We start from the raw sequence: 26,679 nt of genomic DNA, 5'->3' as shown, positions 1-26,679 counted from the left end.
TTCTTAACTGTTACTCTGGAATCTTATTTTCTAGGGTTCTGTACAATCATACCTTATTTTTCAGTATTATCAAACATGGACCAAGAAAGAGCACAAGTCAAAAAAGCTCTCTGATACCCAGCTTATTTTTCTCTTAGTGTAAACAGTGCTATGCAAATGGAAGGTTACTAAAAATCTTAAAGAACATTAGCTTGTAATTCGTGGGCCAGCAGACGGGTCTGTCAGCAAGATGCAAATACACACCTCAGTGCTTTAGATCATCCATTACTATGCTGTTTGGTTTTTATAAACCTCAGGACAGCACCAAGCTGTAAAATCAATATGAATGTCGATTTTTTGTTGTTGTTTTAAATTGTGCTGCTAATTTTATTTTTAATTTTCATTTTATAAAAGTTGTTTAAGTAACAATCAATAATAATAGATTATTACATAGAAGGCATGTAGAGTGTACTGAGAATGTTGACTTTTAATAAATTGTGATTATAGCACACAGGTCACCAACAATGGATACCAAAGGGCAGTAATCAAATAAAAGTCTATGTACACTTTCACTTATCAGTTTAGGTAAAGACATTAATTTGTCACACTGCTACCGCCCTGATAAAGTGAGGCAACTACAGTTAAGGGGAAATGAATACAGAACACAGATGCTATAAGCACTGCATGAAAGCAACAGATGTCAAACAAATAATTCAACAAATGTTTGTCTAACATCTTATCAACAGGAAATCTAAAATAAGTGAGTTTCCCTCAGTAAATTTTCATAACTGGATGCACCAGTAAGTGCTGACACAACTGCTGATTTACAGACTAAATTATGTAAAATATAGTTTGAAGGCCCTTTTTTATTCTAATTCTTTAAATATGAGCACTGGCAGAGGCTAATATGAACCTGGATTTGCATTAATTTGAAGTATGGCTGACAGGCTAAATAGGAGAGGGGAAAAAAAAAAAAACCCACAAAGAGAGGACTTCTCCTAGGTGAAAACTACCTTCCTTTGTACCCCAAGTGGGTGAAAAATGCCTGATCATATTAGCATTGTATTTAGAGAAACAGTCAAGTATGGTCAAACTTCCTCCAACCTCCAAAACAAAAAATAAGCTCTGCAACTGAAAGCATCTTGGAGGGGCACCTGGGTGGTTCAGTGGTTAAAGCCTTTGCCTTTGGCTCAGGTCATGAAGTCCCTCTGCTCAGCAGGGAGCCTGCTTCCCACCCCTTCCCTCTGCCTGCCTCTCTGCCTACTTGTGATCTGTCAGGCAAATAAAATCTTTTTTTTTTTTTTTTTAAAGCATCTTGGAAACTACTCATTAAACAGAAATATACATTTCAACAAAAGCAGGGGGGTACCTCTGATTCACAATTATCCTCAGCTGTTAACTGTTATCTAAAAACTTGATTATAACGCTTCAGATATAGCGGGGAAGTCTTTAAAAAAAAAAAAAAAAAACACCCCACTAAAGCATTCAGCAGATAACAGAGAACACAGGTCTGATCTTTATGACTCAAAGGTGTTACTGCATAACTCTAGATACAACACACCACTGCACACCCTGTATCCAGAATTCAGTACCGCGAAAACATTCCTATTAGGGCAATATAATAATAATAATAACAACAACAACAACAACCCTCTATTGATCCAGGAACTCTGGCACTGAAAGCGTGAACAAGCCAAGGTAATGATGTCACCAAGGGACGACAGGAATAGAACCCAAATCCCTCGGCTCCCAAGCTCGTGTTTTCTCCTAATTGTGCTCCTTTCTACTCATCCCAGAGCACCAAGTGTAAAGGGTTGGAGAAGGGAGTGGACACACATGAGCCGAGTCGGCGAGGTGGAGGCCGCACTGAAGGTCCCCAGGAACCATTCTGTGGCACTTTCCTTTGTTTTGGCTGAGGACGATGAAGGCAGCCGCAACCACAGCCCCCGGGGACCAAGAACTGGAACTAGGTACTGCCCGTGTGCTAACTCTCTCTTCCTCATTTTAGGCCTTTCCTTTTCACCCTCTCCCTTCCGGCCGGCCTCGCCGCTCTCTCCGCCTCACTGCGCGTGCATCCCTCTCCGGCTCCGCTCCGCACTTCCCTGCCGCCGTCCCCGCCCGAGGGGCAGCCGCGGCTCCCCCGCGCCCTTAGGTGGTCCGGGCGCTCCTGGCTAGGAAATACGAGTGCTAGTTGAGCGTTCGGCGTTACAACCGTTAGAAACTCAAGCGGTGGGAACAGGGGTGTATACCAAGTCGGCTCTGCGTGGGTTTGCGGAGCTCGCCAGGACAAAGCAAATTTGAGACAATATGCAAAGAGCCTTTCTCTCTTCTCCCAGCCCAGCCATCCCCTGGGCAACCTCCCACTGGAGGACGCCTTCGGGGCGCGCGTGTTTACACTTTCCCTGCACCGGGTGGAGGAGACAAGCGCTCGCGCACTCCGGGGGATTCCAAACCGTTACTCCGCCCGCCGGGGTGGGGCCAGCCCAACGGCCGAGCCTGCGCAGTGGGCCTGACCGGCTCCGGGGGCCCAGCGCACTACAAGTCCCAGAAGGCAACGCTCTGCGGAGGCGGGCAGGCGCCTTACCTGCCGCGAGCTTATTCCTCCGGCTACTACTGCTCTCCCCCTCCCCTGCTTCCGTGGGTCTCCTTTCCGTAGTTAAAGGCTATTCTCTCTTGAAGCACGCGAGGAGAAGGCTCAGCAACCTGGACTTGGAAGCTCTTTGCTTAACCTCTTTGTCCCTCTCTCCCCAAACTATGCCTGACTCCCTCACGGGAGTTGGGTAGTGGATAAGAGAGCAGGAAGCCTGTGGAGGCCAAAGCCGCGGCAACTTGGCCGCACTTCCGCCTCCCGGGCTCCGGAAGGTAGAGCGCACGCGCTCGCTGCGACTCCGGCGCGGTTTACTTCCGTTCCCACTGTGCCCTGCGAGCCGAATCATGGATCACACTGGTAAGGAGGCGGAGGCAGTGGGGGTCCCGGTTCCATGCCCCCTTGGCCGGCCTGGGACTGGCTGCCCAGCGGGCAGAGAGGGGATACGCTCGCCCTACAGCAGTGGGGGGTGGCGGTGAGGAAGAAATCTTACAGACCCCTCCCCGTGCCCGGCAAGGGCCTGCTGCTTCCCGGCCTACCGTCCGGTGTGGTACCTACAGCCTCGGTGCCGGCAACAGCCGCTTCTCTGGTTCTGCTGAGCTCCCAGCCCAGACGGTGGGCGGCGTGGGGCCTCGTGGGGACGAGAGAGACCTGGCTTCTTCTTCTTCTTTTTTTTTTCCTTCATACCGGGTGCTCTACTCTACGTGTTGGGGACTGGCGGGTAGATTCCAATCTCAGAGTCGGGAAAGCTCTTTACGCTGGGAGTCGATGCGCGGGAGTGGGTTGGAGACTTCCTGCTGTCTCAGCCAGCCTTGGGCGGGTGCTGCGGTGGTCACTGCGGGTCGTTATTGTCTCTCCGGTCCTTCATGGACTAGAGGTGGGAGAAGGGAGTCGGATATGGTTTTCGGAATCATACTCCGAGCGGCTTTTTCTGCCTGAGTCCAAAGCATGCCCCGCGCTCCGGCTGTGGTCCTTACTCATCATTTGGGGGCGTTTATAAAGGAGAGCATAGATTCAAGATATCCTGATCTCTTTCTTCAAGTAAGAATGACTCCGCTCTTCGCTATGTGTTGTTTGGCTTTTTCTTCTTTGTGGTTTTTGAATATTGAATGAGTGCACTTGGAGTTAGTGTTCCGTACAGTTCTATCAGCCGTATCGTAAGTAGGAAAAAAGGATATTCCTTGTATTAACTATTGGTTAGGATGCTCTCAATCATCAAATACCTACTTAATTTTGTACATATAGATACAAAATTATATTTCTATAAAATTTAGTGAGTGCTAGTCAGCATAACATACACTAGATACCTGTATGCCTGGAGATGGAATGATGGAATTGTAAACAAGACGGACTGAGTCCCTGACCTCATGGAGATTACATTCTGTTGGGGAAGACAAGATAGACAAGTTTTTTGTTTTTGTTTTGTTTTTTAAACGTAAACATTACAGATCATGATGAGTGCTTTGAAAAAAAAAACTGTGGTAAAGACTAAATAGGAGGAAGCTTCAGAGAGAGTGGTCAGGGAGGGTCTTTCTGTAAAGGTAGTATTTACAAGCTGAGATCTGATAGATGAGAAGAATCCATCCTTGGAATTAATGAGGAGGAAAGCATTTCTAGCAAATACAAAGATTCTGAGGAAGGAAAATGTAGAGGTTAGTCAGCTGCAGATTAGCAAGAAGAAAAGGGCCCTAAGAGATTGGAAAGGAAAGCAGGGGTCAGATCATAAAAGACTTTGAAGGCCATGGTAAAGATTTGATTCTGTTTTAAGTGCAATGTGAAGCTATTGAACAGGAGTACAGGAGAAACATAAGTTCTTTTAAAAAGACAATAGGTTGTTCATGCGGAATGGTGTAAGAGAGGGAGGAAAGAGTAATAGAAAATAGACAATTGAAATGGTGATTGCAGTAGACAAGAACAGAGGCTCATCTTAGTGAAGTTGGCTTGGTTTAGGGAAAAGGGAAATGTGCAGATTCCATATTTTCATGGTAGAACTCAGTAGGAGCTTTGCAAGGGAAAGCAGAGATGCCTAGGTGTCTGGTTTGACAGCTAGGTAGTGTCTGTTACTAAGTTGGAGAAAACTTGGGAAGGAAACAGACTTTTTTTAAGTGGTAAAGCTGAGACCTGGGAACTTGGGAATGAGATTTTGGACTGCTAAGTATGAGCTGTGTACTGGGACATACAAGGGGAGATGTCAGGTGGAGATCAGAGGAAAGATGTGGGTTGAAAAATACATATTTGAGACTTAGGACCAGATAGCTCATATTTTATGGAATGAGGATGGATGAGATCACTTGAATGAGAATACAGAGGAGAAGAGGGCCAACACCCAGGCTGTATGTAAGGAACTCTAGTATTTGGAAGTTTTGTAGAATTGAAACTCTGGGACATTGGTGTTTGAGTAGCAAACATGCAGCTTTAGCAAAACAGTTATCATTAGAGCCTGTGGAATTGGGGGTCAAGCCCATTGCACAGTTTAGAGGATGTTATATTAGGAAGTTGTAGTAGGGCTCGGTATGTCTCTGAGTATTTGTTATCGTAGTTTTTAAGTTAAAATGTTGCCTAAGAAAGGAAAGAGTCATCCTGACATGAAAATATTCACAAATGAGCTGACCACCTAAAAATTAGTTCTTACTCAGATAACACTGCTGCTCCTTTTCTATTTTTTTTTTTTTTTAAGATTTTATTTTTAAGTAAGCTCTACACCCAACCTGGGGCTCCAGTTTACAACCGCTAGATCAAGAGTCACACGTTCTACTGATTGGGCCAACCAGGCACCTCTTTTTCTATTCTTTTAATTTTATTATAAGTCATTTTCCTTGCTTCATTATAAACCTTGCAAAAGATTCAGGTTTTCATGGGATTCTTAAGCGTGAATTTGGTAAGTGTTTAAATTGCAAATGAAATCGTTGGCAAGTTGAGGAAATGCCAGTTGATTGAAGACATTATGATTAGGTAGGCATCTTAAAAGAAAGATTTTAATGTCAAAGGATTAAGAGAGGGTCTTGGGGAAATTGAGGATACCCTTGAATATTATACACAAAATTGACTGAATTTATGATTATGCTGAAAAGTCAAACATAATATGAAGGCTATCTTGTAGTGTTCTAATAGAATTTTGCCAGGAAAAACTACTCCAGGAAAGTATGATTTAACCTTGATTCATTCTTTGGTCCTTCTAAGAATCAGCTCTTGGTTGTAACTGAAATCTAAATTTGGTAAGGTATTTCTTGGTTCCTTTATTTCAGGATAAAATTCTAAACGAAATAAAAAAAAACTATAATATGAAAGTGTTACTCCTTTTTAAAGTGGATTCATCTTAAATGGCCTCAAAGAGGTGCCTGGCCGGTTTAGCCGGTAGAGCATGTGACTGACTCAATCCTGGGATTATAAATTCAAGCCCCCCACTGGATGTAGAGAATACTTAAAAAGAAAATCTTTATAAAATAAAAAAAGAAAAATAAATGACAGTGATAGCTTTAGTTCTCATTTTCTCTATAATATCCAAGGATTTTTGTAGTTATGGGCTTCATATTTTTAGTTGGCATATTCAAAAAGAAATTGTGCTGTATTTTCTGATTTTTAATTAAAAAGAAAAGAGAGACAAACCCAGAATGATGTCACTCTTAAATGCTTAAAAGCTTTATGGGCTTGCAGTTTGTGAGGTCGGCGCCAAGGTGTTAAAGGGCAGTGGACTTCCTAAAAAGTGTGGGAGACTAAGCAAGCTACTGTTGTGACACGTGTTCAGGATGGTAGGAAAAGGATTTGCTGTAATGAAGTGTTGGTATTTTGGTCATTCCTCTAGGTTAAACCATTGAGTCCTTCTAATATCTGAAGGACAACACCGAACTGTTAAATTTGTCTACATTAACTTGCTTTTTTATTTTATTGAAAAGTCAGGAATACCTTTTGAATAAGAAAAAAAGTTGATTCATGTCTGTCCTTTGGCTATTACTTTGCTTGTAGGTACTTTTACATAAATAACTAGAATGGAAGCAGATGAAATATATTATTCAACTTGTTAATACATTTTGTGAAGTGTTGAAAGTTGACCAAGTTGGGTTTATCCTAATTCAAGAGTTTAGCTAACCATGTAATTCCTTTCCATGAATTTTTTTCTTTGAGGATTAGCTATTATAAAAGTAATAATAGAAAGTAGACTGACAAGCAGAGAGAGTCAATTATCATATGGTTTCACTTATTTGTGGAGCATAAGAAATAGCATGGAGGACAAGGGGAGATGGAGAGGAGAAGGGAGTTGAGGGAAATTGGAAGGGGAGGTGAACCATGAGAGACTATGGACTCTGAAAAACGATCTGAGAATTTTGAAGGGGTGGGGGGTGGGAGGTTGGGGGCACCAGGTGGTGGGTATTGTAGAGGGCACGGATTGCATGGAGCACTGGGTGTGGTGCAAAAATAATGAATACTGTTATGCTGAAAAAATAAAAAAAAAATTAAAAATTAAAAAAAAAAAGAAAGTAGACTGAAAGATACTTAATTAATTGTTAAGAACGTATCTTGAATTTTGTTCTAAATATTGCTCAGAAAGAGGGGCACCTGGTTGGCTTGGTCAGAAGAGCATGCGACTCTTCATCTCAAGGTTGTGAGTTTGAGTCCCATGTAGGGTATAGAGATTTTGTAGATAAATAAAACTTAAATAAATATTGTTCAGGAAGAGTGCAAATTGATGTGAATTTAACATGTGTCTGATCCTAGTAGCCCTTGGAGGTCATTAGTACTAGGTTACTTTCCAAATTTGGCTTTTACTGAATGTGATGTGAACAGTGTGCCTATCAATCTTGATGGTAATATCTCCTGTGGGGACAGTTCAGTAATTTTCACATTTAAAACATTACTATTTTTTTAAATTATTTTATTTGCATTTCCTATTTTAGGGAATTTCCCTTTGTGTCTTTAGTAGGTAAAGGTGAATATTTTCTGTATTGTAATATTTTGTCATAGACTTAAAAAAGGGAGACAACCTTCAGATGGAGTCAGTTCTATGAAATAATGCTCCCATTACTCATGAGAAATTAATTTGTTTCATAGCTAATAACAAGCAGGGACTTAGAAAGTGTTCCTTGTTTAGATCTAGTTTAATCACAGAAACCTTGCATCCTCCTAAACTCTAACTTTCCATTATGATGCTGTTCAGAATAACACACTTGCATTTTATCTCTAGGAGGGGTATAGCACAAATACATTATTGCGTATTTCTACTATTAAATGGTGTAGTAATTTTTGCTGTTCTTGAATACTTTTTTAGAAAAACCATTTTACACTTAAGGAAATAATCACCTTCCTTAAAACTAACTCATTTTCAGATGCATTATTTATTTAATTTTGCCATTGTCAGTGTTAGCTTTGTGTTGGTTTTGATTGTCCTAATGTAGATTCACTTCACAGACTTAAGTGTTTTGTGTGCTTGGTGGAGAATAGGGATGGTTTCTTTCTTTTCCTTCTTCTCCTTCCTCTTATTCTTTTTTTCTTTTCTTTTTTTTGTTTCCTTTTAAGAAAATCTCTTCTGGTTAAAGACAGAAATTCTTATCTTGGACCCGTGAAGGGTTTTATGTTTTCTGTGAACTCTTCTGGAGTCATGAAAATTTTTGTCTACTTCAGGGAGAGGTTCTATAACTTTTGTCAACTTTTTAAAGAGTTCTGTGTCTCAAAAAGCATTGCTTTAAGGTTTTATCCAGTACAGAGAAAATTAGTGTTTAAACTTATATAACATAATATTTAAAATCAGAGCCCAGATATTTAGCCCTTGATAATGTTGGGTATGTGATTTTAATACCTGTGTCAGAATAACCTTCAGAAAAGGATAACTGAAAGAAATCACAACTTTTTTTCTTCTGACATAGATAATGAGTTACAAGGCACTAATAGTTCTGGATCGTTGGGTGGTCTTGATGTTCGAAGACGAATTCCTATAAAGCTCATCTCCAAACAAGGGAACAAAACCAAAACCGCACCTCGAGCTCCAAGGACTATAAACAGGATGCCTGCAAAGGCTCCACCTGGGGATGAAGGTAATTTGTTTAAGTTGAGAAGTCCGGAAGTCTCATTCCACCAAATAATCCATGTGGTCTTCTTTATTTATTTAAGATCTTTTTTTATCTTACTGTCTTCATATTTTAGTCTTTCTGTTTGACTTCTCATTTTGGCATGTACTTTTCCTTTATAATATTTTTGTTTTTTTTTTCTTTTGTTATTAAAAGTAACACTGCCTGTTGTTAAAAGAAAAAACTAAATAATGTTGCAGAAAACATAGTACTAAAAGTGAAATTTGTTCCTCTCCCTTGACAATACTTCACCAAAGTAATTTTTTATAGTAACTTTTTGATGTATAACTGCCCTTTTTGCATGTAAGATGCATTTGAAGTTTTGCAGTTTATCAGGATGTACAGTTGTGCTCATTTAAGAAAATAGGTTTAGATATTTTCTTAATGGATATGTCATAATTTAATAATTTTTCTAACTTTTTTGCTGTTGAAAACAGTGTTGTAGTAAATATTCTTGTACATATAGCTTAGCATGCATCCTTGGTTTAGAATTTACGTTTTGCATGATTTAGGTATTTTATAACTTGATAGATACTGTGCATTTTAGAATTTAATGAATATTTTCAAATAGCTTTGCAAAAAAAAATCAGTTTAATTCCCACACACCAATATTGGGACTATTAACCTTTTAAAATTTTTGTTTTGACATACATTTCTTTAATTATGAGTGGGGTTATATATATGTATATATATATATCTTTTTATAGTATTGATTATTTCTTTTGTGAAGGATCTACCTGTTCATATCCTTTAATTTTTTCTGTTTTGTTGTCTTTCTCTTTATTTTTATGAGTTTTTTTATAAATTATTTTACCAGTTGGCTTTTATGAGTCCTTTCCCAGTGAATGCACAGATTGGCTCTTTGTCATATATTGTGTACATTCACCATTTGTCTTTTACATGTTCTATATACAATTTTTATTGTATAGAAGTTTGAAGATTCTGTGTAGTCAGATACCAATCCAGTCTTTTCTGTTATGACTTCTGGGTTTTATAAAATCCTTAGAAAGGCCTTTTCCCTATTTCATGAGCATAAATTAGTTTTCCCATCTTACTCTTCAGTACAGGGTCAGCAAACTATGGCTTGTGGACCAAATCCAGCCCAGTTTTTGTAAAGTCTTATTGGAACACAGCCATGCCCATTCATTTAAGTTCTGTTCACGGCTTCTTTCATTCACACTGTAATAGCATAGTTGAGTTATTACAAGAGACCAACACAGCCTAAAATACACACTTATCTAGCCTTTTACAGAAAAAGTTAGCTGGCATTGGAACATTTATGGACAAATATTTGGTTATTAAAAAAGTAAAGTGGAGTTTGGCTCTATTTTTTCTCTTAAACAGCTGGCTATTTGTCCCAACTGTTGAATGATCTGTCGTTTCTGTGCCAAATAGGAATGCCATCATTATCATACATTGAAGGTCTAAACGTATTTGTGTCTGTTTCTAGATTTTCTGTTCTATTCCAACAGTCTATCTCTATATCTTTTTGGAATCACAATATTTTAATTATACCTCATATTATGGTTCCTTTTATTGTAGGGTATCTCTTCCCATCCGAACAAATACATTTGAAGTCAAATGTTATAAACTGTAGTGGTACAACTTAGGGCTGCTGTCACACTATTCATAACCTAGGGTGCACCCTCTTTGGTCTTTTGGTTTCTTTCAGTAATTTCTAAAAACTGCACAGTAGTATGCAAATAAATTCTTGTTGTAATAATCCAACAAGGCAATAAAGTTACAAACCCCCTTCTATCCTTTTCCTCTCAGATATCCCTTCATTCCCTCTTCTCTAACCCCGCAAGCCCACACACTTTCTATAAGGAATTGTTACCATTCTCTCTCTCAATAGAGCAAACTGAGGCTGAAGATAATGTTTGACTACTCTAGATTCACTTATTTGGGGTAAAAAAATAATAAGTGATTGGTGCTTTTCCTAAGCATTTATCAAAATAAGGAGTTTTGGGTTCTGTTATGATACCTGTATAAATTTATATGTAGTTTTAAGAATGGGAATACAGGTTGAACTACTTTGAAAAATGATTATATGTTCCTCATTTTCTTGTCTGTTGTTTTATGCAATAATTTTCTGCATTTTAGATAAATAAGAGAAATTGATTTTCCTTATTTTGAGTTTCAATGACAGCAGCTTTTATAAGGTATAAATGGGCCTCATAAGACTTACTTAAGGGCGCCTGGGTGGCTCAGTGGGTTAAAGCCTCTGCCTTCAGCTCAGATCATGATCCCAGGGTCCTGGGATCGAGCTCCACATCCGGCTCTCTGCTCAGCAGGGAGCCTGCTTCCTCCTCTCGCTCTCTCTGCCTGCCTCTCTGCCTACTTGTGATCTCTATCTGTCAAACAAATAAATAAAATCTTTAAAAAAAAAAGAAGACTTACTTAAGGTCACTCATTTGTAACTTTATAAGAACACTCTTTGAACTCTACTCTGTATTGGAGATCATTAGCAGTGCACTGAGTATCTAGATCAGCTTTGAAGAATCCTTGCATTGCTGTATTTGTGTGTATGTCCACGGACCACTCCATACACAGGTGCTGTAATTTAGCCATGTGGGTAAAGTTAAAACTTGTGTGCTTGAGCTATTCTGTTTACCAGTTCTAGGGCCAAAAGAGACATGAGAAGCCTGGCATTTTGGAGGGATAGCTGTGTCTTCTCAGCTTTACTTTAGGTAATTGGATTCTACCTAGAATTACCATCACACTGCCCATTAGTTTTCTCTTCTTTTGTGTGAGATGAGAAGATTATGATCAGGGTCAGAGAAATTGAGCCCATTTGATCTTCATAACTTTATTGGTATATGCAGTGTAGTGGAGGATACTTGTGAATAGATATGATACGGCTTCTGCTGTTTGGTTGATAAACCAGGGAGAGGTTTTAACTGAAAGGATGAGGTATGTCTAAAATCAGGCTCAGTTTTAAGACTGAAGGAGAGGATACCTAATTTTAAGTTATAAGAAGAAAACGTGAAGAATTCTTTGTTTCCATTATATACTTTTGCAATAAAATAAGACACTTGCGGGCGCCTGGGTGGCTCAGTGGGTTAAGCCTCTGCCTTCAGCTCAGGTTATGATCTCAGTGTACTAGGATCCAGTCCTGCATCGGGCTCTCTGCTCGGCAGAGAGCCTGCTTCCCTGTCTCTCTGCCTGCCTCTCTGCCTACTTGTGATCTCTCTCTGTCAAATAAACAAAATCTTAAAAAAAAAAATCAGCCACTTGCAACATGATACCACTTTTGTAGGTAGATTAGAATAAGTGGTGATGAGTATCTTTAAAGTTTGTGCAACAAGTGTGATGATGGTAATTAGTGAAGTTTTATGTTAGGGATAGTCTGTTGAGTTAATAAGAGCACTTGAGTGGGAGTGAAGATTTTTAGAGGTCTGTTTCTGGCTCTACCACTAATCTGTGTGTTATTATGGGTCTCCAAACTACAGTGTTCTCAATCGTGAAGTAAGAGAATTGGACTAGATGGTTGCCAAGATCATTTCTAGCTGATATATTTTTTTTAAGATTTTATTTACTTATTTGACAGAGAGAGAGATCACAGGTAGACGGAGAGGCAGGCAGAGAGAGAGAGGAAGGGAAGCAGGCTCCCCACTGAGCAGAGAGTCCGATGCAGGACTCGATCCCAGGACCCTGAGATCATGACCTGAGCCGAAGGCAGAAGCTTAATCCACTGAGCTACCCAGGCGCCCCTCTAGCTGATATTTTAAACTCGATTTAAACTAGTCTTGATTATTTTGTCCTTAGAAGAGCTTTGAAAGGCGTCAGATGGGCTTTTCAGTGAACAGGTCTGTGGTGCCATGTGCATGTACTTCCAAAATGAAATTTAGGCTGTGAAAAGTTAATCTTTAACACTTTCTTTTCTCAGAAGGATTTGATTATAATGAAGAAGAACGGTATGACTGTAAAGGAGGCGAACTGTTTGGAAATCAGAGAAGATTTCCTGGACACCTTTTTTGGGACTTCCAGGTATAACTAAAAGTAAATTTTATTAGAACAATAAAAACAATCAGAATACTTAAAGAATGGTTTGAGCTTTTATTACAGCTATTACACTTTTTAGAACACTCAAATGATGTGTTCATTAATGTCCTGTTTCCACTATTTTCAAAAATAATTTGAAGTAATTTTCAGTAAAGTCAAGTAAAATCAATAACTGTAAACACTAAGAGAAAAAAAACCTAACAGTGGCACAGCTAATGATATGGAATATATGGGAATTATACCAAAAAACCTTAATGGTTCTAACAATTTTTATAAATGCTAACCAATTCATTGCATAAATTATAAATAAAATTTTTAGAAATGCTTAAAAAAAATTTTAATTATATCATTTCAACAGATAAACATCTTAGGTGAAAAGGATGATACACCAGTTCATTTCTGTGACAAATGTGGATTGCCTATTAAAATCTATGGGCGAATGGTAAGTATTACTAAATTAAATGTTTTAGTAAACGTAAACATTTGCGTAGAGATAGGATTCTGAAATTTAAGTAGGTAGGTTTATCACTGTTCAATGACTAAGTTTGTGACATTTTTAAATAAGCATGAAATAGCTAAGGGAAATTTTGGGATAACATGCATTTAACTGACAAATTCTTGAATTAGTTGAAAAATACTAAGGAAACTGACTTCTGAAAACTTACTTCTTTGGACTGTTTGATACCTGTTAGTGTACATTTATTACAGTTCATTAAGGAAAAATTTTTTTCTTGTTTAAAGAATAAAATCAGTTACTCGTTTTTGATGGTTATAACTTTTAATGTAAAACTAATACTATTTAGAATTTTGGAGAGTTGAATTCTAATCATTAAAAACAATTACAACCCCCCAGCTGTATTTTTATAGTAATTTTGACACATCCTCCCTTAAAAAAAGATAATTTCACATTTGTGTTTGATAAAAATTGAACTCAGTTACATGTCTGCTGGTAGAGGGCATAAAATGTACTCCCTTGCTTTGCTGTATAACATAACTAATCAACAGTAATGGATTGTGAATTTTAAAATGGTTTAACACCATTTTTCTGTTTCCTTTTGATTTATTTTTAGAGTTTTATAGGTTCATTAATGTCAGAGAAAAATACTACTTAAATGTAGGAGATCTTATTATTTTATTGCTTTGGAATAGTTTCAGTAGGAACAGGATAAGATAAAACATGGTTATAGTATTCTTTGGGAGCTTTTTTAAAAATTATTTTTTTTATTTTAAATTTTTTATTTTTAATTGAAGTATAGTTGACATTAAATTAGTTTCACGTGGGCACCTGGGTAGCTCAGTCATTAAGTGTTAAGCATCTGCCTTTGGCTCAGGTCATAATCACAGGGTCCTGTGATTAAGCCCCGCATTGGACTTCCTGCTCAGCGGGAAGCCTGCTTCTCCCTCTCCACTCCGCCTGCTTCTATTCCCTCTCTCACCGTGTCTCTTTCTGTCAAGTAAATAAAATTGTTCAATAAATAAATAAATAAGTTACAGGTGTACAACATAATAGTTTGACAATTACATACATTACACTTTGCTTACTACCGTCTTTCACCACACAAAGTTATTACAATATTATTGACAATATTTCAATATTGTATAACACAGTTCAGTATATTTCAATATTGACTATGCTGTGCTTTTCATTCCTGTGACTGTTTCATAGCTGGAAGTTTGTACCTCTTAATCACCTTCACCTATTTTGCCACAGCCACTAATGTGTTCTCTGTATTTATGACTGTTTCTCTTTTTGTTGTATTTGTTTTGTTTTTTACATTCTACATGTAAGTGAAATCATATGGCATTTGTCTTTCTGTTTTGTTTTTAAAGATTTATTTAAAGGGAGAGAGAGTGTGTGCACTCATGAGCAAGGCGGGGTGGTGTGGGGGCAGAGGAAGAGAAGCAGACTCACTGCTGGGTTTGGAGCTTGATGTGGGGCTCAGTCTCATGACCCTGAAATCTTGACCTGAGCCGAAATTAAGAGTCGGATATTTAACTGACAGAGCCACTCATGTGCCCCTGTCTTTTCTCTGAACTAACTTGACTTAGCATGACACCCTCTGGGTTCATCCACATTGTTGCAGATGCAAGATCTAATTCTTTATGAGTGTATTTTTTTATTATTGTATTTTAATTTGTATTATTTATTATTTTATTGTACTATTGTTTTTATATTATTATTACTTTATTATAATATTTAAATATTCCATTGTGTATATGTACCACATCTTCTTTATCCATTTATCTATCATTAGACAACTTGGGTTGCTTCCGTATCTTGACTATTATAAATAATGTTGCAGTAAACATGAGGGTGCATATGCCTTTTCGAATTAGTGTTTTTCGTTTTCCTCAGGTAAATTCCCAGAAGTGGAATTACTGGATCATATGGTACTTCAAGTTCTAGTTTTTTGAGAAACTTACATACAGTTTTCCACAGTGGCTGTGCCAGTTTACATTCCTACCAACAGTGCAGTGGGGGTTCTTTTTTCCCCACGTTCTCACCAGCATGTTCTTTCTTGTCCTTTTGAATAGAGCCATTCAGACAGATGTAAGGTGATATCTCATTGTGGTTATGATTTGCATTTCTCTGATGGTTAGTGATGTTGAGCATCTTTTCACATGACTATCGGCCATCTCTCTTCTTTGGAAAAATGTTTATTCAGATCCTCTGCCCATTTTTAATCAGGTTATTGAGTGGTGTTTGGTTTTTCGTTTGTTTTGGTGTTGAGTTGTATGAGTTCTTTATGTGTTTTAGGTATTAACCACTAATTGGATATCTTACTTGCAAATTTCTCCCTTTCTGCAGGTTGTCTTTTTGTTTTGTTGATGGTTTCCTTTGCTGTGCAAAAGCATTTTAGTTTGTTGTAGTCCCAATTATTTATTTTTGCTTTTGTTTTCTTTGCCTGGGGAGACCTCTAGAAAAATGTTGCTAAGATTGCTTTCCAGAAAATTGCTGCCTGTGTTTTCTTTTAGGAATTCAGTTTCAGGTCAGACATGTAGCTTTTTAATCCATTTTGAGTTTATTTTTGTGTATAGTATAAGAAAGTGGTTCAGTTTCATTCTTTTCCTGGCTGTCCAGTTTCCCATCACCATTTATTGAAGTGACAGCGTTTCCCCCATTGTGTATTTTTGCTTCCTCTTTCATAGATTAATTGACCATATGAGCATGGGTTTATTTCTGGGCTCAGTTCTGTTTCATTCATTTGTCTGTTTTGTGCCAGTACCATCCTGTTTTAATTACTACAGCTTTGTAGTTTAGTTTGACAGCTGGGATTGGGATACTTCCAGATTTGTTCTTTCTCAAGATTACTTTGGCTGTTCGGGGTTTGTGGTTCCATACAAACTGTAGGATTTTTTGTTCTAATTCTGTGAAAAATTGCATTAAATCTGTAGATGGGTTTGGATAGTGTGGGCTTCATTAGGAGCTTTACATGCTAGGAAACACAGGATGAAACTCACAGTGTTTATACTTCCAGAAAGTGTAAGCAGATGCATATGTATACATTTATTGGGGAAAGAGCCAAGGTTTCTATTGCTTTGTTACTGAAAAAGGTTAACTGTTGCTTTTCTAGTACTTATTCTAGTACTCAATAAATGGTGTTTTTGACAAATCGTTCTCAAGTGCCTTCTATGTCTATTTTTTATGGAAATATTTTAAATTCTCTTGTGCTTAACTAATATGTCTCTGTTCACAGATTCCATGCAAGCATGTTTTTTGCTATGACTGTGCTATTTTACATGAAAAAAAAGGAGATAAGATGTGTCCAGGGTAAGATTATCATTACATTTTTAAATAATAAAGCTTGTGATGGGATGAATTATAAACTAGGTTAAAGGTCAGGGTATGATGTAAATCAGCAGCAGGATATCAAGTATGCAGACATGGCTAATCTTTCTTGGTGAGCCCAGAGTAGCTCTTAGCCTTCCCCTTGGGATAGGATAATATGACAGATCATATCGTCAATTCAGATTGGCCAAAACAAATACATTCGTCATCACAGAATTAGTGTTATAAATCAAAAGAGTTGTTTTGTTTTTTTTGTTGTTTTTTGTTTTTTTTCTGATGGGACATTATAGAGGTAGTATCAACCAGTGATTGAGCCCAGAGACTTTGGAATTAGAATTCGTGACTTCAGATCCCTATTCAGCCACTTATTAGCTATGTGACAGGTTGTTTCTTCATCTGTAAAATGGAGCTAATAATAGTATCTACCTCCCTGTGTTGTTGTTAGAACTAAACTAGTATGTGAATATATAGTACCTAGTATATAATAAGTGCTATGTTAAGTATAAGCTCTTATTTATTGCCTTCAAATCTTATTTATGTCTCGAGTACATCTTAGGACACCATCATGGCATCAGCTCAGACAAGTTATGAAGAAGATTTAGAGGTATTGGTTGATATTGATCCAGTTTGGGATGGTCTTGAAAGATCCAGAATAAATTGGGAATTTTAATATCCATTTAGAACCCCTGATAGAAGGCTTGAGAAAGCTTTGTGACAGACTTCCTTGGAACAACTGTAGACTTCTGAGATTTTATGACCTATGTCAGAAGCTAGCCCAAGATTGGTAGTATTGGTTGAGAACAGAATTATGGACAGTTGTAAGAGGATTGGCATCACTGAGAGAGAAAGGGTGATTCACTAAGTCTTCTAATATTAATAGTTAAAAGGAATTTAGTCTTCAAGATATTAAGAGTAGCTCCCTAGTAAGCACCTCACTGGTTGGCCCTTAGCTATTAGAGAACATAAGCCTCTTTGGCTTACCAGACTCAGATCAGGAAGTGAAGAAATGGAAACCCAAGTTAATATGAATACCATACACTGTTGCCTTTAAGCATCACCCAAAACAAAGTGCCTTACATCCTGTTACTGTAGAGGTACTTCCGAGTTTGTAGCAGATTAGAAGCAAAAAAAGAACTGTGCCAAATGGCCACTCATGTGCATGGGAAGCCTACTAGGTTCAAGGAGTGCCAGCCAGCCTGACAGCAAGGATGGAAGTGTAGGCGCAACTCAAACTCAAGAGTGTAGAGCCATTTAATTTCTTCTCAGATGACCCAGCACACATACTCTGCAATTGTGGCTTGTATCTGTGCATACGTAGTGCTGAACTAGTGATTCAGTCCTTCCCTTTCATTGTTTTATTTATCCTAGAATATTCTTCTCTGAGTAGGGCAAAGTAGATTAAAAAAACTATTGTGAGTTAGGTAGAATGCATGTTTAACCCCATGGTGCAGATGAAGAAATAAACAAAAAGATTAAAAAAACCTCTCCAAGTTTATAGAGCCAGTACTTGACCCTACTTCTTCTGATACCTGGTTCAGTCCTTTCAAAAAAACTCCAAAGGCAAGTGTGGATTAAATACAGTGAATGAAAAAGAGTTATAATTTTGACCCTGAGTCAGTAAGAAAATGTTGAGTTAAATTCAGTGCTTACAGTTAAGAAGGGAGTGTGTAATACTTTTAGTAGTGAAATTGGTGATTCTTCCTTAAGAGACTCTGGATAGTCAGGGTTTGAACTGAAGTTGTTGACAGTTTTGAATGTTAGGAGCCCTGATGAGTAGGGTGGTCGTACTCGTTTGGCTGGTCCTCATAGCATCTTCTGCGTCATACTGTTTGCTCAACATGTGCTTACTGTTCAGTAAATACCAAACAAGTTTGGATTCCATGACTATGACAGATCTTCGGTTTCTCCCTTCTGCATATTTTTGCAAATGGATGCAAAGCATAGAGTTGTTTGAGACAACCAGATCATCCAAGGTCTTAGGAAGACTAGGTCTTTTCTTTTTTTTTTAAAATATATATATAATTTTTAAATATTTTTTATAAACATATAATGTATTATTAGCCCCAAAGGTATAGTTCTGTGAATCGCCAGGTTTACACACTTCACAGCACTCACCATAGCACGTACCCTCCCTAACGTCCATAACCCCACCACCCTCTCTCTACCCCCCAACCCCGCCCCCTCCCCGACAACCCTCAGTTTGTTTTGTGAGATTAAGAGTCTCTTATAGTTTAAGACTAGGTCTTTTCTTGAAACATACTCTGTTTGATGAGCACTTGTAATGTTTTCTTGTAGTAAGAGTTCTGAGTTTGGTGGAAAAGCTGACGCTTAATAGGGAACAGACCACAGAGTGGGAGAGATTAAAGGTTCACTTATAGTAACTATAGCTTTTAATCGTGCACTTCTGCAGTGTTTTCCACAACTGATTTTAGAAATAGGCGTAGCTGTGAAGTTATGTGCGTTGTTTTTATAGTCTGCTTTCAGTAAATCTTTTTTTTTCCCCCTTCTAATTTAGCTGTAGTGATCCTGTGCAGCGAATCGAGCAGTGTACGCGAGGTTCTCTCTTCATGTGTAGCATTGTTCAAGGGTGCAAGAGAACGTACTTGTCTCAGAGGGACTTACAGGCTCATATCAACCACCGCCACATGAGAGCTGGAAAACCTGTTACCCGTGCTTCGCTCGAAAGCGTCCATCCTCCTATCGCCCCACCGCCGGCCGAAATCCCCGATCGCTTTATAATGCCTCCAGACAAGCACCACATGAGCCATATCCCTCCAAAGCAGCACATCATGATGCCGCCGCCCCCTTTGCAGCACGTGCCGCACGAGCACTATACCCAGCCACACGAGGACATCCGTGCTCCTCCTGCAGAGCTGTCCATGGCTCCACCTCCACCTCGCTCGGTCAGTCAGGAAACCTTTCGTATTTCAACAAGAAAACACAGCAATCTAATAACTGTCCCTATTCAGGATGACTCAAATTCAGGTGCTAGAGAACCACCACCTCCTGCCCCAGCACCTGCTCACCACCATCCTGAATATCAGGGCCAACCAGTGGTATCGCACCCGCATCATATTATGCCTCCACAGCAACATTACGCACCACCCCCACCTCCTCCACCACCAATCAGCCATCCAATGCCACATCCTCCCCAGGCCGCAGGTACTCCTCACTTGGTATATAGCCAAGCTCCACCTCCACCAATGACCTCTGCTCCACCACCAATCACCCCTCCCCCTGGACATATTATTGCCCAGATGCCACCTTATATGAACCATCCTCCTCCAGGACCTCCCCCACCTCAGCATGGTGGTCCGCCTGTAACCGCACCCCCTCCTCACCATTACAATCCTAACTCTTTACCCCAGTTCAGTGAAGATCAAGGAACTCTGAGCCCTCCATTTACACAACCAGGGGGAATGAGTCCTGGTATATGGCCTGCACCGAGAGGGCCACCTCCTCCTCCACGAATGCAGGGTCCGCCTTCTCAAACCCCACTTCCTGGACCACATCATCCAGATCAGACAAGATATAGACCGTATTACCAATGATTAATAGTACTTTGAACTGAAGATATGATGAGGAAAAAAAAAAAACTTATGTATAGTCAATCTTTTAATTAAGCTTTGACTGTTTGGGGGAAGGAAGAGTACCTCTTATTGAGGTGACCGCAAAACATTTAGGGTCTTGTCTCTTAAAATGGTTTTAAATCTTGACCTTAGGATTGACTTCAAGTACTATACGGTAGTGCAGATAAGTGGCTCAGTTGAGCACAGCTACGTTTTAACAACTTTGTTCCCCTAGTGTGGGTGTGGTAAATTGACCCAGAGGTGACCATTTGTAAAAAATTTGAGAAGAATTTTTCATTGTTCCACTTCTAAAAATATGGCTTTTGTTAAATCCAATGTTTAGTTTTTCTTGTGATACATTTTGTTAACCTGTGTAAGAGGATTAAATTTCAAAATGGTTGTAAAAATGCTATTTTTATGTGAATTTAAGTGCAGCCACATACTGTTTTTTAAAACCATATGTTTTACCACTAATTTCCCAAAGTTACAATAAAATCCTAAAAGTAAAAATCTACTAGAATTTACTGTAAGGCAGACTGTTAAATGGTAGAGAATTATTTCACATTTTAGGCACTGAAATTTTGAGGTATATTAAATATATAATGCACTTCACTTGGATGCCTTTTTGTTTTTAGGCAGCCTCAGGAGCACCAAAATACATTGGAATTCCATATTTATGTTCGTAATATTAAAAGGCATTAGTAGTTATTTGGAAAGATATGGCCAAAGCAATTGACTCTATAGGCTCCAAGCTATTGGGGGATACTGTTACTCGTTAATGCTTTCTACCGAAAGGTGGGAATCACATGATGCACCACATTTACTAATCTTAAGTAACATTATTTTATAGAACTGTTTAAAACTGTGTTATCTAGATGAAGTGTGTTCTACTCTGCTCATTGTCTTAAACTTAAATATTTAGGGCTGAATAGGCTTTGTATAATTCCTCATTTCCTGGTAGAGTTTGATCTGTGCTTTGAGTGGGTTCTTGTCTCTTGGGTTTTAAAAGTACAATTTGAATGCCATCGAGGAATACTATATTAATGAAGGACGTTCTTGTAATCACAAACTTGCGTTGCTCAGGTTTCATTACTATGTGATAAGGTTTTTTCCTCTAACTTGAAATTTTAAAAGTGTTAATTATTTCCTATTCCTTTCATTGGTTAAGCACTATAAAATTTGGAACATTTTAAAAGGGAGTCAACAGTGCAGACCACCAGACGATTTTGTATTGGAAAAAAGTGATGACTAAATTGTGAATTTCAGAGCTTTATAAGGTGCCTTTAGAGTCAGCTTTTGCATTATAGGGGCTTGTTACAGTCCAGCTAAGATGACCACTTAATGTTTTATACAGATCTCATATGTATAAATCAATACTCTTAGGATATTGTTTTATATCCTTTGGATAAACCCCTGTGAAGTATTTCCTCCCCCCTAAAATGGTGCATAATATAAACATGAAAAATGTAGTATGCAGATATCATTTATTAACTAGTTTGTAGTGCATAAATTTAGAACATTTCTTCTTGACAAAGGGTGAACTGATGGCTAATTTACCATTTAATTCTGTCAGATACAAGCAAAAAACAGTTTCTCATCTTGGATCATCAGTTGCAGAGGCGTCTATGAATTTAGAGCTGAAGTTAGAGATGATATCAATGATCATTTCAACCTTGACCAGCTGAAAATAACGAATATGCTTTTTTTTTTTTAAGTTAATGGAGTGATTTTTCACATCTAGCAATTTGAGAGTCCAGTGTTAATGCAATAGATGTAGTGAGAAATTCTTGTTACTAGAAGCGTGGGAGTGAAGTATGAACTAGTGTGAAATGGTGGTGGTGAGTTCTTCTATCATATTACTGTAGGTACTTGGACTGGTGCAAACTTGATTCCTTTTCATGCCCCTGTTTAGGAGCTGTTAAAATATTACTGTTGAAAACCCAATACCATTCTTTGTTTCTTGTGATAAGAAAATAGCCAAATTCACTTCAGAGCTTTTCAACTATAAGGAGCCCTCCTGTTTTTACTGAAATTCACTAGAGCTGAACGTGGCATGAAACCACTTAGCCTATGTATTGGACAAAACAATTAGTATCATGATAAACTTCCACATGTTTAAGAGATTTCTCATAGACTTTAAAAATGATTTCTTTTCAGTTAGGTTTAAAAAATATGTGTTATGCAGGGAGGCAGATCAGATGAATGTGTTATAGCAGACAAAATTTTTAAATGGTGTTAGACTTGAATTCATCCAGTTATTATTTGAATGAGGGTGGGTGGGTAGAAGGATAACAAAATTACTGTTAGTGTTTCTTTCCTTAAGGAAAAAGATGTGAATCCCAGCCTTATTTCAGGGAAGCCTTTGAAGCTATGATGGACATAAGTCTAAATTAAATGTATGTATGTTTCATTATATTGCTCTTAAGACTACTGAGGTGGCAGTTTAATTCTTAAAAACAATAAAATGGAAGCATAAATACTATTTTGCCTAGATGAATTTTTACCTAATGATGACACATTTGGGTGAATGCCAAGTTTTCTGTGTTGATGTGATGATACAACTTTTACAGTAAAATTAGATTCACTTTTTTTGAGATGAAACCCAGCAAGTTGAATGTTAATATTTCTTCAGTGGCATGCTTGTTCTCAGTATAATACAGTATTTGGGGAACTATCAGTTGCAAAAACCATGAGAAACTATATCCATTTTGCCCTGTAAAAACCATTTGCTCAAAATTATTGTGTAAATACTAACTAGATACCACTAAAATATAAGTGGAAAAGATAATCTGAACGTAATTTTTTAACTCACATTAAGTAACTTTACTATAATGAGGTATACAGAGCTGCTGTAGACTTCGTTCTAACATACGGGAAGAGTGTCCTACCTCTTTCTGGAAAAGTCCTGTAGTCCAATCTCATGAGCATTTTGAAAAAAATCCTATATCGTAAGTACAGTTGACCCTGAACAACGTGGGAAATAGGGGTGCTGGCCCCCCTGCACAGTCAAATCCACGTATAACTTTTGACCCCCCAAATTTTAATAATAGCCTGATTATATACACATTTGATACATATTTAGCATATTATATGTATTATATACTGTATTCTTAACAATGAAGCTAGGGAAAGAATGTCACCAAGAAAGTTACAGAGAAGAGAAAAAAACAATACTATACCATATAGAAAAAAACCTTGTGTATAAAAGGAAGCGGACTCACGCAGTTCAGACCCCTGTTGTTGAAGGGTCAGCTGTATGTGGAAAAAAGTCACAAGTACCTAGAACAAAAATATACTTTTCTAATTATTAGATTAGCCATCAAATATTGATGTTAATTGAGATTTGATGTAATCATACTCAAACATACTATATTTTGACCGAAGTGGATTTATTTTTCTTCACTGATTTGTAACTAATCTGTTAAATTTTGGCCTAGAAACTAAGTAGAATTTACTTATTACGGTATATGCACAATCTAATAAAGCAATATTGGATATACTTCGCTTAGAGGGGACAGAGAGGTAAGCCAGTGAAAATACTTGATATTAATAAAACCATTTGGATTTTCAAACAATTTTCGTTTTGATTCATGCCCCTTCAGTTTTCTGTCGTTGAGGGGAAAAGTGTTAAGAGAACTCTTTTTAAAAAAAAAAAACAATTCTTAAAGCAGTATTTTAGTGTTAAATTTTAATTTTCCCATCTTTTAAGCATTACAGAATCCCAGAATTGAATAGTCATGGGTTTAGTTCTCACACATGGGCAGGACCATGTCTTGATAAAAATCTAGTATTTGGGGGCACCAGAGTGGCTCAGTGGGTTAAAGCCTCTGCCTTCGGCTCAGGTCACTATCCCAGGGTCCTGGGATCTATCCCCTCATCGGGCTCTCTGCTCAGAAGGGAACCTGCTTCCTCCTCTATCTGTCCGCCTCTCTGCCTGCTTGTGATCTCTGTCAAATAAATAAATGAAAAAAATCTTAAAAAAATAAAAAATCTTTTAAAAAAATCTGGTATTTTGAAATGTTATTCTATGACTCAGAATATCCCATTTATATTCTCAGAGTTGGAGACACCAATTTTCATATTGCATTAAGCCCACTTTCTGTTAATCTACCTTTAAAATTACTCTACTTTTGCCTGCCTTCAGATTGAAAAATACTGCTCCCTTGTGCTTTTCTTCCTAAGCATTACTTTCAAACCTTTAATTTTTTGTTTTAATATTGGTATTTTATTTTTTTTTTAAATTTTTTTTAAGATTTTATTTATTTATCAGAGAGAGAGAGAGGGAGAGAGAGCAAGCACAGGCAGACAGAATAGCAGGCAGAGGGAGAAGCAGGCTCCCTGCAGAGCAAGGAGCCCGATGTGGGACTCGATCCCAGGACACCGGGATCATGACCTGAGCTGAAGGCAGCTGCTTAACCAACTGAGCCACCCAGGCGTCCCTAATATTGGTATTTTAATTAAATAATAAATCTTTTGGGAAAAATAGAACACATTAATGCTACAAATAAAGGTATAGATCCCCCTCCAATGAACATTGCCCTTCCGGGGATAAGTACTGTCACAGTTGTGGTGTATATGACCCATCTATAATCAGTTTAGTTGCAGAGCTGACAACTATAAAGAGGCTCCATGCTCCAGGCTCTGCTCCAGCATCTTAATCCATGGTAAATGTAGTAGTTCATGACTAATAATAAACATAGACTGAGCACCTACCACCATGTGGGATCTAAACCATTCATTCATTCACTCATTCATTCATTCATTCATTCAGCTTGACAGTATGCTAAGCGCTTGGGGTGCATAAGCCTTTAGAGCTAGAGGATCGACAAATTTCATTAAATTACCGAACATGTTAGAAGTGTGATAAAATTCTATGAGATAAAGGAAAAGTAAGGATAATCCGGCAGTGGGAGGTTCGCAGTTTTAAGTAGTGTGGTCTGGGTAGAATTACCGGAAGAGAAGACATTTGAGCAATGATTTGAAGTAAATAGGAATACTTAAAATTAAAAAAAAAAATTCTTTAAACTGGGTGCCTGCCTGGCTTAGTAGAGCACGTGACTCTTGATTTCTGGGTTGTAAGTTTGAGCCCCACATTGGGTGTAGAGGTTACACCCAAAATTAAAAAAAAAATCTTTGAGGGGCGCCTGGGTGGCTCAGTGGGTTAAAGCCTCTGCCTTCAGCTCGGGTCATGATCCCAGGGTCCTGGGATCGAGCCCCGCATCGGGCTCTCTGCTCAGCGGGGAGCCTGCTTCCTCCTCTCTCTGACTGTCTCTCTGCCTGCTTGTGATCTCTGTCTGTCAAATAAATAAATAAAATCTTTAAAAAAAAAATCTTTGAAGTAGATGAGAGTTAGCCATGTGATACCATGGGGTGGAACTTTCTAAGCAAACAGGCTGTAAAGGTCAAAGTGGGGGCTGCATCTGGCATATTTGGGGAACTGTAAGGAGATTGGATTGGAATGAGTGAGACTAGCAGGAAGAGAAGGTTAGAGAGGTAATAACAGGGAATGGGGAAATCACAGGCTTTCTGGGCCATCATAAACTTTGACCTTACTCTGACGTGGGAAGCCTTCGTGGAGTTCTGAGGAATGGAATGATCTGGCTCTTTTTGGAAGGATTATTCTGGCTCTGTGTTTGGAAAAGATGAGGAAGGTAAAGAGAGACTAGTAGTCAGAGGTTTTAATAATTTACACAGAAGATGATGGTCATACTTGTGGAAGGATGAATATATAAAGTAATAAATGTACATGATGTAAAAAATGTAATAAATTTATGTGCATAAATTAAGCAGTTTATGTGAGATATGGGTATAAAATGGTGAACGAAATAGATATGGTCACTGCCCTTTAGGAGCTCACATTCTAACTCATCTAGAGATTTTTCTTGGAGGTCATTCCTTTTTTTTTTTTTTTTAATTTATTTATTTATTTATTTGACAGAGAGAGATCACAAGCAGGCAGAGAGGCAGGTAGAGAGAGAGGAGGAAGCAGGCTCCCTGCCGAGCAGAGAGCCCGATGCGGGGCTCGATCCCAGGACCCTGCAATCATGACCTGAGCCGAAGACAGCGGCTTAACCCACTGAGCCACCCAGGCGCCCCTTGGAGGTCATTCCTAAATTTTTCTCCAAAGATTTCTTATATCCTTTTTCAAAGGATATTAGCGCCCCCCCAAAAGGAATTTAAAAATGTATCATGAAAATACACGTACACATATAGCCATAATGAGGAAAGTATTAAGTTTATTAAATTCTGGGCATTTATATTGTGTTTCCCTAATAGCTTTTCTGGATATACTTTTAAAAAAATATTTTATTTATTTGACAGAGAAACAGCAAGAGAGGGAACACAAGCAGGAGGAGTGGGAGAAGGGAAAACAGGTTTCCCGATGAGCAGGGAGCCCAATGCGGGGCTTGATCCCAGGATCCCAGGATTATGACCTGAGCCGAAGGCAGACCCTTAACGACTGAGCCACCCAGGTGCCCCTCTGGGTACATTTTCATTGTAGAACACGAAATTAGTGGCTTAGGAACAAATTCATAGAATGCGTCTATATTGTTCCTGAATTTAGTCTGCCTTGTGCTAGATCAGTTTTTAGACAGGTGTTAATTTCTTTAGTGAGGTGATGCTTCCTAATGATTAAGAAGACCCTGGCTCTGGAGTTGGACTCTGCTACCTGCAACCCTATAACAGACT

The 26,679-nt window shown here is 38.4% G+C and overlaps 1 protein-coding gene across 5 annotated transcripts; it reads left to right on the top strand.

The window, feature by feature from the left end:
• The first annotated feature begins 1,794 nt into the window (after positions 1–1,794).
• CBLL1 (Cbl proto-oncogene like 1) lies at positions 1,795–22,471 on the top strand. Of its 5 annotated transcripts, none has more exons than XM_047694710.1 (6): positions 1,795–1,949; positions 8,425–8,592; positions 12,518–12,615; positions 12,989–13,072; positions 16,329–16,402; positions 18,936–22,471. In XM_047694710.1, the coding sequence occupies exons 1-6, from the start codon at positions 1,901–1,903 to the stop codon at positions 19,969–19,971; spliced, it is 1,509 nt and encodes a 502-aa protein (XP_047550666.1). In that variant the 5' UTR covers positions 1,795–1,900; the 3' UTR covers positions 19,972–22,471. The 5 variants fall into 5 exon arrangements, with proteins under 5 accessions (XP_047550666.1, XP_047550664.1, XP_047550668.1 ...); XM_047694708.1 differs by having other exon boundaries at positions 1,803–1,949; positions 12,515–12,615; XM_047694712.1 differs by lacking the exon at positions 1,795–1,949 and adding an exon at positions 2,785–2,926.
• The last annotated feature ends 4,208 nt before the right edge of the window (positions 22,472–26,679 follow it).

This window comes from Lutra lutra, chromosome 11 (genome assembly GCF_902655055.1).
Source record: "Lutra lutra chromosome 11, mLutLut1.2, whole genome shotgun sequence".
In the NCBI taxonomy this organism is placed as follows: Eukaryota; Metazoa; Chordata; class Mammalia; order Carnivora; family Mustelidae; genus Lutra; species Lutra lutra.
Note: the sequence above shows the minus strand (reverse complement) of the source record. Positions and strands in the feature narration are given on the sequence as shown.

Bases quoted from the DNA above. Each gene is read 5' to 3' on its own strand.
- CBLL1 (XM_047694708.1), top strand. From the start codon at position 1,901: ATGAAGGCAGCCGCAACCACAGCCCCCGGGGACCAAGAACTGGAACTA. The intron at 8,593-12,514 runs GTAATTTGTTTA...TTCTTTTCTCAG, and splicing joins GGCTCCACCTGGGGATGAAG to AAGGATTTGATTATAATGAA. The intron at 12,616-12,988 runs GTATAACTAAAA...TCATTTCAACAG, and splicing joins ACCTTTTTTGGGACTTCCAG to ATAAACATCTTAGGTGAAAA.